Here is a 19,002-nt window from a genome sequence, read left to right as displayed (position 1 = left end):
AACAAACTATTTTATGGGATATATGAAATATTATAAGGTTAACAAATGTATCCATTTGTATTTATCAAGAGATTATAAATCAATAGAATCATGATTTGAATATAATCAAAACTCCTGAAGAGTTATAGAAAAATTATATTTTGAAAGAAAACTCTTGACAATACTATATTGTTTTTATGTATTCTAAACTGGAGATCTAAAACTGAGATGTTATCATAAAGATCCTTAAAGTATTTTATTTAAGACGCTCGTATATGTTTGGTCCTGAAATACCATACGTAAGAGTGTTATTTAAAAAAATTATTAATCTTTTTCATTACTGAAAGATGTAATTTCATATGAAAAGAAAGAAAATCATAATAGTAACTTCTATAGTTACAAATGAATAATTCGTATGTACGAGACGAATTTCTATACGATTATATGTAAGAAATTTGGTTTGAAATCCAAATAGACCAATAAACTATTGTCTAAGTCAAAAGAGAATTATGGACAAGAAGTCTAAAGGCCCTAGATATCATAATAGAAATGAATAGAGTTTATTCTCTTAAGCTTAATTCTCTGAAGAGAGTTGATTGAAATGCATATCCTGAAGATATTGTTTCCAGGGAAAGAAATATGATAGTAAGTGTGGTTGTACTTTTTTTCCTTATCATGGTTTTTTTTTATCCCATTGGGTTTTTCCATGACAAGGTTTTAACGAGGCAACAAAGAACATACAAAAGATAGACACCCAAAGAGAATGTTACAATTTGAGAGATGAAAATCTATCATTGTTCTAAAGGTTCTATGACTACTCATTCGAGGGGGAGCTTACGTAGTTGTACTTTTTTTACTTTTACTACAGTTTTTCCCATTGAGTTTTCCATGACAAGGTTTTTAACGAGGCATTACGTAATACAAGATGGATGATCAAGGGGAGTGTTATAAGATAAACTTTGAAATGATCCTCCACTCCTTTACCAACTCAAGCACTATGATCATCTACTCATCAAACACTATGATCACCCACTCATTTACCAAATTAAGCACTATCTTTGTTATTTTATGTATTGTTGTTCACTATAAATACCATCACTCATCTCACTCTTTTGTACACCATAAACAAGAACAAGAGTTTATAATCAAAGAACCATTACATCTTCTTCTTCTTTCTTATAATAAACTTTCTCCCTTATACTAGTGTTATTTGCTTCGTACGGCTATTAAATTCTACTCTTATTTAAATTTCTCGATACTATAAATTATAAGTTATTTCATAACATTAATAACTTAATATTTCATTTATACTCGTCCTCTAATTCTCAGATCAGTCTCAAGTTTTTCTTCTTCAATTAGGTGTGTAGCAGCAAGCAACCATGGACGGTGGAGCAGAAGGAACTCAGCAGCCTCACCTTATTCTAGCTCACAAGCTCTTCCTCCTCACTCACCCCGATGTCCAAGACATCGAGAAAGTCCAGCTCAAGTCTGACGTCTTGAGTTCCATCAAATCCGATGGTAAAGTAGCTTCCTTTCTCTAATCTCTGAACACAAGTTTGAAACTTTCTATGTGGGTTTTCGTTTACTGATGTTTTTTTTTTTTTAAATAAGGTATGGCTCCTTTGTACGAAACCCTAGCGGCGTCTTCTGTGCTGGAATTGGATCAGAGCTTGTTGGATTCTATGCGGGCTAGTAACGAGGAAGAGCTTAAAAAGCTCGACGAGAAGTAAGCTAATAAGCTTCCTTCTTCCTCTTGCTTCTATATCTAAGTTTCTGCTTGTTTCCTTCTTGGAGAGTTTTGTTACGTCTTCAGCTTCCTAGATTCATGTACCTATAGTTTCCGACTAATAAATTGCAACTTTTTTTGCGTATGGATATAATCGGTAGTGCATTCTCTCTTATTACTGTCTAGACTGATGGAGAGCAACTCTAGCATTATGATAAGTTGGTGTCTTGAATTGGATGTTACAGAGCTATGTGCAGTTTTTAAAATACGAGGCCGATTGGGTGGAGTTAGGTGTAGGTGATGTAATGAAGCTAAGCTTCCCTCTTCATCTTGCTTCTATATATCTTCAGCTTCCTCGATTCATGTAGCTATAGTTTCTAGTGTCCTGTGTTTAGACTGATGGAAAGGAATGATCAATAAGTGTCCTGTGTTTAGAATACGAGGCGTATTGGGTGGAGTTAGGTCTTGATTGAATTGGATGTTACCAATGATCTTCTTCAAGATTGGACTGAGCTTTTCCATCATAACATGATGTCTTTGCATTTTGAATTGGAGATAATCATCATTACATATTGTTGTGCTCTATCGAAGGCTAACAACATTATACAATATATATATATATATTGGACCTTCGATGTTAAAATTCCATCCCTTTCTTACATATAGGTGGTGTTGATGTTCACTTACATTATTCCTTCTGTTTTCTTTTGTTTAGGATTGCAGATGCAGAAGAAAATTTGGGAGAAAGTGAAGTCCGTGAAGCTCATCTTGCTAAAGGGCTGTATTTCATTAGGATTAGTGATAAGGTACTTGAGCATGTTGTTAAAGTTAGTATTCACTACGCACTTCAGAGAAATCACTAAATTTTTTTTTGCTTTGTGAGTCTAGGAAAAAGCTCTGGAGCAACTAAAACTCACAGAAGGAAAAACTGTTGCTGTTGGGCAAAAGATGGACCTTGTCTTCTACACACTGCAGCTTGCATTTTTCTACATGGACTTTGATCTGGTATCAAAGAGCATTGACAAAGCCAAAAAGTAAGTGTTGCTTAGGCTCTTTGGCTGTGACTACCCTTAATGTAAAGGGAAAATAAAACCGTTGATCGGTTCTCCCATGACAGGTTGTTTGAAGAGGGTGGTGACTGGGAGAGGAAGAACAGACTAAAGGTCTATGAAGGCTTGTACTGCATGTCCACCAGAAATTTTAAGAAGGCTGCCAGCTTGTTTCTGGATTCTATATCAACCTTCACGACTTATGAGATCTTTCCCTACGAGACCTTCATTTTTTACACCGTCCTGACCAGCATCATAACTCTGGACAGAGTTTCTCTTAAGCAAAAGGTATTTTTATCCATGTCTCAGTTCCTCTGTGAATCTTTTTGGGTAAAATGCTAAATTGCTACTAATTTGGGACAGGTTGTTGATGCACCTGAGATCTTGACCGTTCTTGGGAAGATACCGTTCCTTTCTGAGTTCTTGAACTCCCTGTACGAGTGCCAGTACAAGGCGTTTTTCTCAGCATTTGGTTAGTACAATACAGTGTCCAGATTAGCTTGCTGAACTGTCTTATTTGTGTATGCATTTTGCTTGCTTTTTCTCTGTGTGATTTTAATAGCTCCATTGTTGGTGTATTTTTTTCTCAGCTGGAATGGCAGAGCAGATAAAGTTTGACCGCTTGGACCAAAAAGTTTAGACCTTTGAAGACTTCGCAAGCTCCATTTTCTGAAGGCAAAGATTTGCTGAATTGTGAGATTGAGTTTGAAAATGGAGGGAGAAGAGCTGACGGAGCAGGAGACTGCCTTGTACGATCGCCATATTAGGGTTTGGGGGCGCTAATGCTCAAAGAAGGTAACTTCTTTCTCATTCACTCCAAAACACTGATTCTAGTTTCTCTCAATTTCTCAAAGCTTTGTGTCTTTCAGCCTTTATCCAGTTTTGATTCAGCTCGCTTTGGTTCGAGTGCTAAACTCTTAAAGTCGATTTCTTTTTATGCACTTCGCATTCCGTGTTAGTACAGAGTTTGGATTCTACTCCTAGGCTAGTAAACTGGTAACTTCTGAGTTTCGTTATGTTTGGTCTGAGATGAGACATTATCATAGTGTTGAGTTCATGTTCTAGTAGAGTATTAACTTGATATGTTCTTGGTACTACTACTGATAGATGCAATACTCGTTTCATTCACAATTTGCATTTTGCTGAAGCTTTTATTATTGATACTATACAGTCCATGTATTTACATTGGCACCTCATGATATACTGTGAGGTTGATGTTTTTGCTTGCAGATTGACCAAATTTCATATCTTAGCATCTGGAATAAAGGGGACTGTTGCTGAGGTAGCTGTAACTCTTTCATCTTTTTTCTTAGATGTCATGCTTTACTTAATTGGAAGTGATACATTGTTTTTTTGGCTTTGGTTCCATTTGTGTGTGTAGTATTGCAAAAACACTGTGCTGGCAAGAGTTGGTAGTGTGACGTTAATGGATGATCGGTTAGTGACTGAGGAGGCCTTGAACGCAAACTTCTTGATTCCTCCCGATGAAAATGCTTACAGAGGCAAAACTTTGACTGAGATCTGTTGTGATTCACTCAGGGACTTTAACCCTATGGTCCTTGTCTCTGTAGTGAAAGGTTTTACCTCTCTCGTCAAAACGGGTTTTATAGCTTCAGACTATAATGACTTTGATCATCTGATCATTCTTTCAAAATCTTTCAGGTGATTTGACAACACTTGGCACTGGATTTTTTTGAGAAGTTTGATGTGGTCGTTATTGGCTACGGCTGTCGTGCCACCAAGGTATTGATAAAATCTTCAGTATAGCTCCCAATCCATTTCATGCTTTTGGTTGCTCCATACATTTCTGTATAACGTTGCCTCTCTCTTTTCTTTTGCAGATGTCTGTCAATGAACAATGTCGGAAGTTATCAAAGCGTGTGGCATTCTATACAATAGATTGTAGAGACTCATGTGGTGAGATATTTTTTGATCTTCAAGATTACAAGTACACAAAGGTACTTACATGATTTTGATGTTGCATCTCTTACACGCATTATATACTCTGTTTTGGCGTTCAGCCACATATTACATTCCATTGGAGATTTTTAGACTCCATTAACAGTTCCCTCAATACGCTATTTGATCTTCATTTGTATTGTTTTCCTTGGAAAATTGTTTTCCACAGAAACAGCTTAAAGAGACAGTTGAATGTGAACAACATTTTCCGAGTTTTCAGGTACTTCTAACACTAAGTGTTGCTATGAATAGTGTTTACATGTGAATAAGAAGTAAGAAGTTGGTTCATTGACACAGGAAGCTATATCAGTACCTTGGAAGCTGATTCCTAGGAGAACAGCAAAGCTCTACTTTGCTATGAGAGGTGATTACTAGTTACTACTGCAGCTAACAGTTATTACTACAATTGATATTTGGGATCCTAAGAGAGAGAGATACATACAACATAGTAAACTTTGGTGTTAATATTTCAGTAATAGAAGTGTTTGAGGAGAATGAAGGGCGTAAACATGGAGAATGCTCACTGCTTGATCTTTTGTTAAAGTCTTGGAAACCAAAAAGAAACTCTGTGAGGCTAACGTGAGTGTTTCTTTTCTTTCTGTCTTTATAAATCTCACTCAAAGCTCACTGAGAAACTAAATATTGCAACAGTCTGTGAGCGAGAGCCATATACCGGATACTCTCTTGGAGAGACTTATCAGTGGTACAATCGAATTCCCACCAGCTTGTGCCATTGTAGGAGGAATATTAGCACAGGTTTCTCTCTCTCTCTTTTTGGCATATTTGTATATCTTCTCCCTGGAAACTTGTAATTTTGACAAGAGAGGGGTTTGATGGTATTGCAGGAAGTGATCAAAGCAGTATCAGGGAAAGGAGACCCAGTAAAGAACTTCTTCTACTATGATGCCCAAGATGGGAAAGGTGTGATGGAAGACATCTTCAACTCTTTTACCTGTTAAAACCACCGAGTCCTGAGTTTTCATCTAACACTGATTATCTATGACATTCTATTTACGTTATGAAAAGTTCTAAAATAATTTTACTAAGATTTTGTATTTTTGTAAACCAAGTTCTGTGTTCATTCTACTCTTAATTCATACTGAAGTTTTTCTTATAAAGAAAAAAAAATGGTAAAAAAGAGAGGAAAGTCCTCACGTGCGATTAAGCATCAGATGAGTGATGTTGTGCCACCGTGCAAACAGGCAAAAGCTCATGTGCAGGTTCGGATATCACTGGTGAAAGAAGCTCTTGAGTTTGTGGAAAACTAACCCTCCGAGAAAGCTGATGCTCTCTCCAACACGATAGGGTCATGTGCAGAGGCAGAGGTGATACACATGAGATGAGGAACTCCTTCAAGACTGATAATGAGAGACCAGTACGACTTCATTTTCTTATTTGACTTGCCGGTCTTCGAATGTGATGAGAGTGAGAGATAATAATAAGAAGAGAGGAAGGATTGTGTCTGTTTAGGGGGTGTTATTGGTTGCTTATGTTGAAATCAAGTCCATTAGATTTTGAATTGATCAGATTTTGTAAGCTTGCTACATTTTAAAAGTGAAGACATGCTTTATCTAAATATTTTAAATCCGTATCAATGTATTTATAAAACTAATATAATAACATTTTATTTCTGTTACAGAATTAAACTTTATTTTAAAGGGATTCTAATCTTTCATATATATTTTTTTTTTGGTAAAATAAAACTATATAGGTTGAACTTTTTATAGTGACTGGGCTCACCTCAAATGACCACCTCGCCAGAAATCCCCGTAGGGATTTTTTAGCTAATCCAGTACCATTCCGCTGTCCCCGAGTATCGAACTGACGACCTCGGGTAGTCGTGTGTGAGAAACGTTCAGTACTGCCGCTAGGCCACCTGACGTTCTCTAATACTGTATAGGTTGAACTTTTTATAGTGAATGGGCTCATCCCGAAGAGCCATCTCGCCAGAAATTCCCGTAGGGATTTTTTAGCTAACCCAGTACTATCACGCTGTCTCCGAGTATCGAACTGGCGACCCCGTATAGTCGTGTGTGAGAAACGTTAGTACTGCCGCTAGGCCACCTGATGTTCTCCTAATCTTTCATATTGTTGTAATAAAGAGGCTGAAGGTCCCACCTGCACTCAATAAGCTCACTAAGACCCTTGACAAGAACGTACGTCTTCCATCTCTTTCCATTTCCTTGCTCTGTTTTGGTTACCTTGTAGCTAATTTACGCAATATTTGTATAACTGCAGCAACTTCTCTGTGCAAGATTCTCCTCAAGTATAGGCCTGAAGACTGGGCAGCCAAAGAATGTACGTCTTCTCAAGAAGGCTCAGTCTGAAGCCGAGGGAAAGCCTCTTCAGTCCAAGAAGCCAATTGTTTTGAAGTATGATTTTAACCATGTTACATACCTCATTGACCAGATCTGTAACTCCAGAGGAACTAAAGCTTTTCTGCAGGATTCTTGCCTGAAACTCTTTCTGTTTTCTTACGATTGCAGAACAAGGTAGTTGTGATTGCTCATGATGTGGACCCAATTGAGTTGGTTGTCTGGTTGCCAGCATTGTGCAGGAAAATGGAAGTTCCTTACTGCATTATCAAAGGAAAATTATGATTGGGATCGGTAACTATGATTGTTTACTTACTGTTAAAAAGAATCTTGTACTTGATCTTTGTTCTCTCATTCCTTTGTTGATGACTTGTTTGCAGATTGTTCACCAGAAAACAGCAGCTTGCTTGTGTTTGACCACAATAAAGAACGAGGACAAGCTCGAATTAAATTCAGCAAAATTCAATAGGCTATGCGTGTTTGGTTTCTGTAAAATGAATTCTTAGACGGTGTTTCTATCGTTGGATATATGTTAACTTCAACTCGTCACTGTAAACTTTTATATTCTCAATCCTTCAATCTTTGAAATCTCTCTCTCAACTCTATTTTAAGAAAGGTCTTCGTTTATGTACTATCTATGTGCTACTGACCAATAAAACATTTTGCACTTGTAATGGACTACAAAAACTGTGTGTTGCCAATTCGTAGTCTACATTAGCTTCTTACAATGTTGATTGGTCCTTTAATAATGTGTAAAGAATCCATGATATTGAAGAAAATAGCAAAGCTTGGACCACCCTGTTTCTTCTTCTCTTTTCATGTTACATAGTAGTCATGTTCGTTTGATAAACGCTGAGATCAGCCGCAGCGGCGAACAACAAAGCTACAACGAAAACAAATTTAATGGTGCTGAAACTAAAAGCAATCGCTGCTGGACTATCGGAGTTAAGAAAATGGAGATGTAACTGCCGCAGAAATTTTCCGCGTCAGATTTGTTGGCTTCAACTTACCGCAGCGACTGAATAAACAATTCGGTGTTGACTAACCTGTGTTGTATTCGCGGAGTTTATAGTGCAATTTCGAGTCGCCACCGCTTGCGGCCGCGTTTTGTAAACGAACAGGGTTAGTGTTTAGTTAACTAAAACTCAGCGTGTGAGAGTAATCATTTATGATTATGGAACGAGCGGTTTTGGAGTGGCCTGAAACAAATACATACCATCCCACTTTCCTTGTCTTGCTCAGTTACATCTGTCTATATGTAAAGAAGAAGAAGCTAGTGAGTTTTATTTCACCGACTATTTCTTTTGCTCCACATCTTATCATACTTATCTTCTGTGACTTGTAATCAAATTTCATCTGGTTTATCTGACCGCTACTAGGCAAAAACATTACTCCATGCATCAACAACCTATCAAATTAGTAGAATTTCACTCAAAAAAAGATTCACATCCTCTCTTCACAGAGGAACTTCAACAAAAAAGAAAACAAGTCTCACATTACTTCACTACTAAGTCTACATACTGAGTGTTATCTCTAAATAGAAAACTCAAAGTAGGGAACTGAGACATCCAAAAATACCTTTTGCTTAAGACAAACTCTATCGAGAGTTATGATGCTCGTCAGCACAGTGTAACAAATGAAGGTCTCGTAGGCTATCGTTATCTCCTTCAAGTATCCTTTCATCTGTCGTCCCTGGTTCTATCGTTATACATTGGTTTTCCGGTACAAGATTGTTCTTTTTCTCTGAATGACTAGAAGACTTATACATTATCATAGGAAGTGGCCCAAACCAAGTTTAACTTTCATTATTTAGGAGAATAGATTCCTCACAAGGAAGATCGTATCTATTTTCAGATTTCTACTAGGTGATCTAAGAGTTTTAGTAACCATTTGACCTACTTATTGATTCTTGCTGGTCAGATGAGCCAGCTCCAAGAGTCGTGAATGAAACTCCCAAGAAAAGCTGAAAGAGATTGGCCGTGTTGAAAAAAGGCTGAAACATTTTTTTTTTTAAGCTGAAGCATTCATGATAAGATAAAAAGGGTTAGTTTTGTTACTTTTATACTCGTGAAATCCATAATACTTGGGGGGAAATGGCTCGCCTGCCCCTCCATGTAATTCGCAAATCTCCTATGGGTCTACATAATCCCATATGCCCCTGATTCATTAAAGGAGCGCGAAATGACGAATTTACCCTTTATTTTTTTTTAAAAAAATCGAGAATTTTATAGAATTAAATAGTCTTCTTCTGCTTTTAGTTTCGAGTTCAAGTCTACTGGTGTCGCAAGAGGTTTACAGTCTTTCATGCCTGCCCTATTGATGATGTCAGTTGTGTACGCCTGTTGACTGAGAAAGATCCCATCATGAATGAACTCTGCTTTAACACCAAGGAAGAAGTGCAGTTTTCCTGAATCGGACATGGGAAACTCAGTCTGAAGGTCTGTCACAATTTTGTTGAGGAAGTGATCGTCTGATCCGTCAGGATAATGTCATCAACGTAGAGTAGAAAGTACACTCGCTTTGAACCTTTGTTGTAGATGAACAGAGATGCGTCGCTCCTGCTACACTTGAAACCCATGTTAGTAACAAAAGAGGCGAAGCGAGAGTTCCAAGCTCAAGGAGCCTGTTTCAAACCATAGATGGCCTTGTTGAGTTTGCAAACATAGTCTGGATGAGTCTTGTTTGTGTATCCAGGTGGCTGATGCATATATATAGTTTCATCAAGTAGGCCATGGAGAAAAGCGTTTTTGACATCAAGCTGATGTATTGGCCATCCATTTGCAAGACTGACATCAAGAACCGTGCGTATTGTGACTGGTTTCACAACGGGAGCAAACGTTTCATTGTAGTCGACACCTTCTTCTTGAGACTTTCCATTAGCAACAAGCCTCACTTTGTGTTTAAAAGGTTTGCCATCTGCATCAAACTTGTGCTTATACAGCCACATCGAATTGACAATGTTAGTGTTCATTGGCCTTGGAACAAGATCCCAAGTCTTTGTCTCAATAAAAGCATCAATGGCATCATCCATTGCCGGTGTCCAGTTCGGATCCTTCAAAGCAGTTTTATGGCTAGTGGGAATTGGCGAAACAGTTGAAAGAAGAGAAAACTTCTTCTTTGGCTTTGTGATACCCGCTTTACCTCTTGTTTGCATTGACTGAAAAGCCGGTGGAGCTGCCTGAGGTTGTTGAATAAGCGGTTGAGAAGGCGCTGGCGCTTGAACAGAAGCAACCGGCACTTGAGAAGTTGTGTTTTGGTTGTTTTGAAGAATGGCTTTGAAGATAGGGGATGGCTCATCTCCATGTTGCAGAAAGTGATAAGTTGAAGGAGAAGTAGCTTTTTCTGCAGCAGAGAACACACTTTCATCAAAGTAGACATGACGTGATGTTATGATCCTGTTTGTCTTAAGATCAAGACAACGGTATCCCCTTTGTTGAGAAGGATAACCAAGAAACAGGCAAGGAGTTGAGCTAGGAGACAATTTAGGAAGGTTGGAGTGGTTTAGATTTGGAAAACAAAGGCACCCAAAAACTCTTAAGTGATCGTACCTCGGTTTCTGTTTGAAAAGAGCAGAGAAAGGGACTTTATTTTGAATAGCCATTGACGGTAAGATGTTAAGAATATGCACCACAGCGTGAAGAGCTTCAACCCAATAACCGGATGCGAGGTGAGCTTGGAAAAGAAGGCACCAGATTGAGTTGTTTATAGTTCTGAGCAAACGTTCTGACTTTCCATTTTGTTGAGATGTATGAGAGCAAGAAAAACGAAATTGCATCCCATTTGAGTGAGAGAAAGTCTGAAAGTTGGAGTTTTGATATTCGCCTCCATTGTCACACTGCAATGCTTTAATGCGAGTTTTAAACTGAGTTTCAACATATTTAAAAAACTGCAGAAACTTAGAAAACACTTCACTTTTTCTTCTCAAAAGAAATACCCATAAGAAATGAGAAAAATCATTCAAGAAAATAACATAATATTTGAAACCACTGATACTTGTAAGAGGAGAAGTCCAAATATCAGAGTGAATGATATCAAAAGGTTTGGTAGTGAAAGAATCTGATTTTTGAAATGGAAGTTTTATTTGTTTGCCAAGTTGACAAACCTCACAAGAAGAAGAGAGGTTGTCATTAGTAGAAGCAATTTGATATAAAGCACGTAAAGAAAAGAGAGACTTATTATTCAAGTGAGCTAGTCTCGTATGCCAAACATTGGGCGTGAAAGAAAGAAAAGCAGTAGATGAGTTGGATGGTTGATGCAGATTTGTAGGAATGGAATAGAGGTCCCCAGAGCTGTTACTGCAGAGAAGAACCGTCTGAGAAAGAAGATCCTTCACAGAAAACCCAAAAGGATCAAACTCAACAGAACAAAAGTTATCTCTAGTGATTTTTCTAACAGAGATCAGGTTCTTTACAATTTGAGGTTTGATAAGCACTTATTCAGAGATAAGGGGAGAGTGAATGAAGGTAAAGAGGTGTTACCAGAGGAGATTACAGGAATCCGAGAACCGTTGCCAACAGTTACACAATGATTGATATTTTTATTCAGATTAGACTCAAGAATACCTTCACTTGCGGCCATATGGCTTGTTGCACCTGAATCCATATACCACTCGCCTGCGGATGGATCAGTTAACGTCATGGTATTGAAGGCGTGTGCTAAATCAGTTGTAAGCTGAGGTTGAACTATAGCCATATTAGCCTGATGAGCGACTGAGGGACATGGTCCTAACAGGCCGCGCTGGAACTGGTTCGGCGGCATAGCCCATGGTTGAAGTTGTTGCTGCTGCCATTGAAAGAATTGTTGTGGCCAGAACGCATTAGGACCCCAAGACTGATTGTTGTAGCGGTTGTTGTTGCTGCCATGACCCATGTTTCCTCTGTTATTACGCATGTTTCCTCTGTTGTTGTTGTTGTATGCCGGATTGTTGGAGCGTTGAGCAGAGTTGTTGACTGGCTTGTCCTCTGTGACCGTGAGAACAGTAGAGGAAGAGGCTGTGTCAGATGGAGACGTTGTTGTTTTTGTCGGTTTGGTGATGCGCTTTTCCTCCATCTCAAGCATAGACTGCGTTGGTCAAATGTAGGGAATGGCTCCCAATGTTTGATGACATTTAGAATGTTATCAAACTTTTCGTTAAGTCCATTTAAGAGATACATGACAAGAGTTCGGCCAGTTACAGGAGCATCAACGTTAGCAAGAAGATCTGAGATAGATTTCAGCTTCTGACAATAAGTCTGAACGGTCGTATCTCCAATCTCAGTGGTACATAACTCATTGTCGAGTTGAATCGCCCTTGCTTCTTTGTTGTTGCGAAATTGATTCTCAATGCGGATCCAGACATCCCTTGCCGTGCCACCTGGTTTGAACGAGCTTCGGAATAGCTTCTTAGCCAATGTACCGTAGATCCAGAGCTTGACAAGTCCATCACGTTTGTTCCAAGCCGCATCATTGTCACCATCAGGGAGCGACGTACCATCGATATGGCCCGACACATCAAACGTGAGACAGTGCATGTGGAAGAGTTCATGCCACACATCATAGTTATGATCTTCCAAATCAAGGATGATTGGAATGTGAGTTTTGATGTTTGTGACACCAAAAGCTCTATCGAGATGAGTTTGAGGAACAACCATCAAGAAGAAAAAATAAAAGAGATTGCGATAAAGAGGAAAAGAGAAAGATAGAGAAGAGAGATACCATGAAAGTTTGGTTAATCTCCTTGAGGAGAGTGGTTCTATTCACACGGCATAAATAGCCAAGGTTGTTACACAAGTATCGTAACTACAAGATTTCACAAAGATTGCATCTTATCTATTTACAGAATATTCTATATTCTAACACCTCCTTGACAGAGCGTGCCTTTTCTTTCCTTGCAGGTTTCTCAATCATCATCATCAAAGCAGCAACCTTTTCAACCCTATCTTCTTTCTGGATCCAGATCCCTTCAGGTATGGACTCCATATCCTGTGTCTCGCCAGTAAGTGCTTCAGAGAACAACAACAAGCGACTTTGGAGGCGAAAGGGAGCATGACTCCTTACCGAGTTGATTACACTAAGAGACACTTTTTGACTTTCTATTACACCTAGAGACACTTCTTACATGTGACACACTTTGTTGTGGGCCAGCAACAGATTATGGACAATTTTGTCCTTAATGGAAAGGATAGTTGTGGATGGGTGATTTGTGGACGAGTGATGTGTGGTTGGGTGATTTGTGGACGGGTGATGTTTGGATGAGTGATGAGTAATGTGTGGATATGTGATGTTAATGTGTTTATAGTAGATAAGTGGACAAACTCTCTGTTTTGATTCCATAAAACTATACAACAATACGTGGACATAGACTCATGTTACTAAAATTATACCATAAAACGTGGACACAGACTCTGTTATCTCCAATACAAACACTTGGCTTCTTCAGCTCAATTGATAAATTATATGCATTTAAACTTCAATCAAGATGAGAAAGAGATGATATTGTGAGTATGAGCGGAGAGAAAAATCGAAGAAGCGTTTACCTTTTGTCGGAGAGTAATAGATCTTGTAATGTTGATTAGAATTGAATTTAGATCCCGAGATGATGAATGTAATCGAATGAATATTGTTCATGTCCATAACTAGTTTATAATTCTGTTAAGATGCTCATGTCCACGACTAATTTATAATTCTGTTATCCACGCTTTCGTGTCCACGTCCACATTTTGTTTACACATTAATATATATAATATATATATGAACATAGATCTTAAAAGATAGAAAATTTTATATATAGTTTATTATGACAATTATTTTTGTTTAATATATTTTAGAACTTGAGATAAAAGTAAATAAATACATAAAATAGAATAAAAAAAATAATAAAATGAAATAAGAAGAGGAGAGAGATTCTCTTTAGTTTATGGTCATAAGAATATTTTTGACAAAAAAAAGTGTGTCTCAAATGATAAGTGTCTTGTAATGTAATTTGAATGTGAAAAAGTGTCTTTAGATGTAAAAAATTCTTAATTTAGAGTCCTATTTGAATTGGGTCACTATCTATCCCCCAAAGCTACACTGACCCTATTTATTCCCCCCCCCCCCACCCCCCAAACTATCAAGCTTTTCATAAACCCACCCAATCATATACTTTCTCTTTAAATCTCCTCCCCCCCCAAAATTTTTTAATACCCCCTCTCTAATCAATCTCGAAATCGCAATTAGATAAATTAAAAACGCGTCCAATTAAAAAAACCACACCCGACCCAACATATAAAAAAACCCGACCTGACTTAAAAAAACAGATTGGCATCTAATTGAAATTAGCCTCTGCTTCACGACAATTACGAAGAAGATGACAGAAAAAGAGAGAGAGAGAGAGAGAGAAACGAGAGAAGAGAATGCTGAGGAGAGAGAGACAGTGAGGAACAAGGAAGATGCGGAGGAGAGAGAGACAGTGAGGAATGTTGAAGGGGCTGTTGTTTTTAGGTATGGAGAATTTTTAAGCTTGTTTAACTTAGATTTCGTGATTGTTTATGTCTGGATTTGAGTTTGAATTTTTTTTTACAGAGATGAAAGAGGTGAAAACGAAAGTGCTGACACCATGGTTGAAACAAAGAAGAAAGACTTAGAAGGAGGTTATGAGACAGAGTACGAGGAAGATATGCAATCTGGAAAATGAGATAAGATGGATGAAGCTGAGGATAATCTTGGTCGATTTGAGTATGAGATTGAGGAATCAGTAGCTGATTTTGAGGATGAGATGCCAACTGAGAGAAAAGAGATTCTAGAAAGTTCGGATGACTCCTCTCAGGATGAGATTGATGTTCGTAAGAAGAGAGTGAAAAGAAGAACAGGAAAAACAAACACTGTATTCCTTAAAACTTTAAGCATAAACATGCAAAACCAAGCATAATTTTCGATCATAACAAGTCAAACTCATGTTCTGAACTTAACATCACAAATCCACATAAAGAACATGACCATTTTCGATACTAAATACATAACATATGAGTCTTTCATAAGTCTAAAACACATAAGAGAATGTGATCATTTCAGTTAGCAGACCCCTTTCTACCATATCCTATCATCGCTTTCAATCATCTCTTCATTCATCTTAGTTCTCATAGCTTCTTCTTCCATCTTCTCAAGCCTTGTTTCTTGAAACTCAAAGTGCTTCATCACACTCTGTCGCAGATCATGAACATCATTCACAAGTTCATCATGTTCTGCATCCACCTTTCCTATCTCATCTATCACAGCCTCACCTCCCATTGTTCTCTGTCGCCAAGAAGATGAGGCTGAGCTGCTCATGATCAATGGAGAAGTTCTTCGTCACTCTTTCGGATTGTTTTTCTCTCTCTCTCTCCTCTGTACGTGGTCACTCTTCTCTTTGTCTCTCTCTCTCTCCTCTGTTCTTAGTCGCCGTCCTCTCTCTGTTTCTCGTCGTCGTCGTCTCTGTCTCTGGTTCTCGTTGTCGTCGTCTCTGTTTCTTGTCGTCGTCTCTTTCTCTCTCTCTCTCTCTGTTCTTCGTTGTCCGTCTGTGTCGTGAGTGAAGAACACAGAAACTCTAATTTTAATTTTATTCCCAATTTGTTATAAAAAAAACTAGAATTTTATTGCATCGAAGAAATTTAAATAAGGGCAAAATTTTATATCCGTAGGAGAAGATAACACTGATAACAAGAGAGGATGTGTTATTAGAAGGAGAAGGAATGGTGTGTTTACAATGGATCGAAACGATCGTTTATATAGAAGAGAAATTCACTGTGCAAATAGTGCAGCGGACCCCACATCTTTTATATTTTTCAACGTTTGCAGCTAATCTTTCATAACACTCCCCCTTGGGGACCGGTGTCACTATCCACTCTCGCTTAACGTCTTTGCTGCCTCGTTAAAAACCTTTCTAGGAAAACCCAATGGGAAAAACCATAGTAAGGTAAAAAGAGTACAACTACGTAAGCTCCCCCTCGAATGAGCAGTCACAGATCCTTCTGATGACGCATTCCAATGTTATGGACATGTTTTCTGAACACCGAAGTCGGAAGTGATTTTGTGAAGAGATCAGCTGCATTGTCGCATGATTGGACATATCTTACTTCAATCTCTTTCTTCTTCACGAGCTCTTGAGTGTATGAGAAGAACTTCGGATGAATATGCTTCATTCTATCACTTTTGATATGTCTGTCCTTTGTTTGAGCAACACATGCTGCATTATCTTCATATAGAATAGTTGGCTCTATATTTTCGTCAATTCCACTGCTTGAACAGATGTGTCGGCTTATTGATCTTAGCCATACACATTCTCTACTTGCTTCATGGAGTGCAATGATATCAGCATGATTTGAAGCAGTAGCCACGAGCGTTTGTTTCTGAGAACGTCAAGATATAGCAGTGCCTCCGATCGTGAAAACGTATCCTGTTTGCGATCGGACTTTGTGTGGATCTGAAAGATATCCTGCATCTGCAAAACCAACCATTTGACCTTTTGAACTTTTAGGATAAAACAAGCCTAAATCAATGGTCCCTTGGAGGTAACGAAAAACATGCTTAATCCCATTCCAATGTCTTCGAGTTGGAGATGAGCTGAATCTTGCCAAAAGATTCACAGCAAATGATATATCAGGCCGTGTACAATTTGCAAGGTACATCAGCGCTCCAATTGCACTTAGATATGGTACTTCCGGACCAAGTATCTCTTCTTTCTCCTCAGGTGGTCGAAATAGATCACTTTCAATATTAAGTGACCTAACGACCATCGGGGTGCTAAGAGGAGTTGATTTATCCATGTTAAATCGTTTCAACACTCTTTTAGTGTATTTGGATTGATGCACAAATATACCATTTTGTGAATGTTCTATTTGTAGGCCAAGACAATACTGTGTCTGTCCAAGATCTTTCATCTCAAATTCTCCTTTGAGATAGTCTGATGCCTTTTGTATTTCCTTTTGAGTTCCGATAATGTTAAGATCATCAACATATACCGCGATTATTACAAATCCGGATATCGTTTTCTTGATGAAAACACATGGGCATATAGGATCATTCACGTATCCTTCTTTTATTAAATGATCACTGAGACGATTATACCACATACGTCCAGATTGCTTTAACCCATATAATGATCTTTGCAATTTTATTGCACATAACTCTTTAGGTTTGGAACTTAATGCTTCTGGCATTTTAAATCCATCAGGAACTTTCATGTAGATATTAGTATCTAATGATCCATATAGATAGGCTGTAACAACATCCATGAGACGCATCTCTAGATTTTTATCAGCTGCTAGACTCATCAGGAATCAAAACGTAATGGCATCCATAACTGGAGAATACGTTTCTTCATAATCGATTCCAGGTCTTTGAGGAAAACCTTGAGCCACTAGACGGGCTTTGTATCTCGTAACCTCATTTTTCTCATTTCGTTTTCGAACGAAAACCCATTTGTATCCAACTGGTCTCACATCTGCAGGTGTGAGCACAATAGATCCAAATACTTCTCGTTTATTAAGCGAATCAAGTTCAGCTTGTATTGCATTTTTCCATTGTTCCCAATCATGTCTCTTTTGACATTCATCGATTTCTTCATTTATTTCACTTGACACAATATATGAGAAAGCATCATCAAGATCATTTTGTTCATTTCTATTCCATATCCTTTTATTATGGATGTAGTTGATAGAAATTTCATGATTACTTTCCGACTCATGATGCTCAACTTTCTCAGTATCCTCATTATTTGTTTCTTCCAAAATACTTTCTGCTATTTTGGATGTGTCATTTACCTTGACATCTTTTTGTTTTCTAGGATTTTTATTCTTAGAACCAGTAGGTCTGCCACGCTGCAGGCGTGTTTTAGACTCTCGTGTATCGTCCGTTTTTCCTTGCTCATTTGATATTTTGATACAAGCAGGAGCATTCACGGCTGGTATATGAGATTTAGTTACCGTCTTGGTATCCGCAAATGCATCAGGTAGCTGATTAGCTATACTCTGTAAATGCATGATTCGTCGAACTTCTAGTTCAGACTCTTTAGTAGGAGGATCAAGATATAGTAATGAAGGTACACTCCATTTGATATCATTTTCTACATTTTTGTTTTCTCTCCCTAGAACTGGGAATACTTTCTCATCAAAATGACAATCGGCAAAATGAGCCGTAAAGACGTCACCAGTCTATGGTTCCAGATATCGTATAATTGATGGAGAATCACAACCAACATATATTCCCAATCTTCTTTGTGGTCCCATCTTTGTACGTTGTGGTGGTGCTACAGGCACATATACCGCACAACCAAAGATTCTAAAGTGGAAAATGTTTGGTTCTCGACCAAACGCTAACTGTAGTGGGGAATACTTATGGTATGCACTCGGTCTGATCCGAATGAGTGCTTCTGCATGCAAAATGGCATGTCCCCATACAGAGGTTGGAAGTTTTGATCTCCTGATCAATGGTCTTGCAATCAATTGCAGACGCTAAATTAAAGATTCAGCCAAACCATTTTGCGTATGAACATGAGCAACTGAATGTTCAACTTCAATTCCCATTACCATACAATAGTCATTGAATGCTTGGGATGTGAATTCACCAGCGTTGTCTAGTCTAACTCTTTTAATAGTATAATCAGGAAACTGTGCTCGCAGTTTGATTATCTGAGTTAGAAATCTCGGAAATGCCACATTTCGAGATGATAATAGACAAACGTGTGACCATCTACTAGATGCGTCAATTAATACCATAAAATAGTGGAATGGTCCACAAGGTGGGTGTATAGGTCCACATATATCGCCTTGAATCCTTTCAAGAAACTTTGGTGATTCTTTATCGATTTTGGTTGGCGATGGCCTTACGATCAATTTTCCTAGAGAACATGCAACACATGTCATTTTATTCCCTTGAGAAATCTCCTGGATTTTCAGTGAATGACCATGTGAATTTTCTATAATTTTACGCATTATTGTAGTGCCTGGATACCCAAGGCGATCATGCCATAATGTGAACT

The 19,002-nt window shown here is 38.2% G+C and overlaps 1 protein-coding gene, 1 long non-coding RNA gene and 1 pseudogene across 2 annotated transcripts; all 3 read left to right on the top strand.

The window, feature by feature from the left end:
* The first annotated feature begins 1,258 nt into the window (after positions 1-1,258).
* On the top strand, positions 1,259-3,231 carry LOC125575686 (26S proteasome non-ATPase regulatory subunit 6 homolog). The gene is made up of 6 exons (XM_048766825.1): positions 1,259-1,497; positions 1,591-1,705; positions 2,421-2,532; positions 2,594-2,739; positions 2,823-3,042; positions 3,118-3,231. Exons 1-6 carry the CDS (start codon positions 1,359-1,361, stop codon positions 3,229-3,231), a joined length of 846 nt encoding a protein of 281 aa, XP_048622782.1. The 5' UTR covers positions 1,259-1,358.
* LOC125591542 lies at positions 3,112-5,782 on the top strand (annotated as a pseudogene).
* Positions 5,783-6,362: 580 nt separating this feature from the next.
* Positions 6,363-7,696, top strand: LOC106438853. Its single transcript, XR_001287464.3, has 3 exons — positions 6,363-7,085; positions 7,200-7,322; positions 7,409-7,696. It is a non-coding gene; the product is annotated as an uncharacterized LOC106438853 (long non-coding RNA).
* The last annotated feature ends 11,306 nt before the right edge of the window (positions 7,697-19,002 follow it).

Source organism: Brassica napus, chromosome C8 (genome assembly GCF_020379485.1).
Source record: "Brassica napus cultivar Da-Ae chromosome C8, Da-Ae, whole genome shotgun sequence".
NCBI lineage: Eukaryota > Viridiplantae > Streptophyta > Magnoliopsida > Brassicales > Brassicaceae > Brassica > Brassica napus.
This window is presented reverse-complemented; position numbering and strand designations above follow the sequence as displayed.

Bases quoted from the DNA above. Each gene is read 5' to 3' on its own strand.
- LOC125575686 (XM_048766825.1), top strand. From the start codon at position 1,359: ATGGACGGTGGAGCAGAAGGAACTCAGCAGCCTCACCTTATTCTAGCT. The intron at 2,533-2,593 runs GTTAGTATTCAC...TTGTGAGTCTAG, and splicing joins TACTTGAGCATGTTGTTAAA to GAAAAAGCTCTGGAGCAACT. The intron at 3,043-3,117 runs GTATTTTTATCC...AATTTGGGACAG, and splicing joins GAGTTTCTCTTAAGCAAAAG to GTTGTTGATGCACCTGAGAT.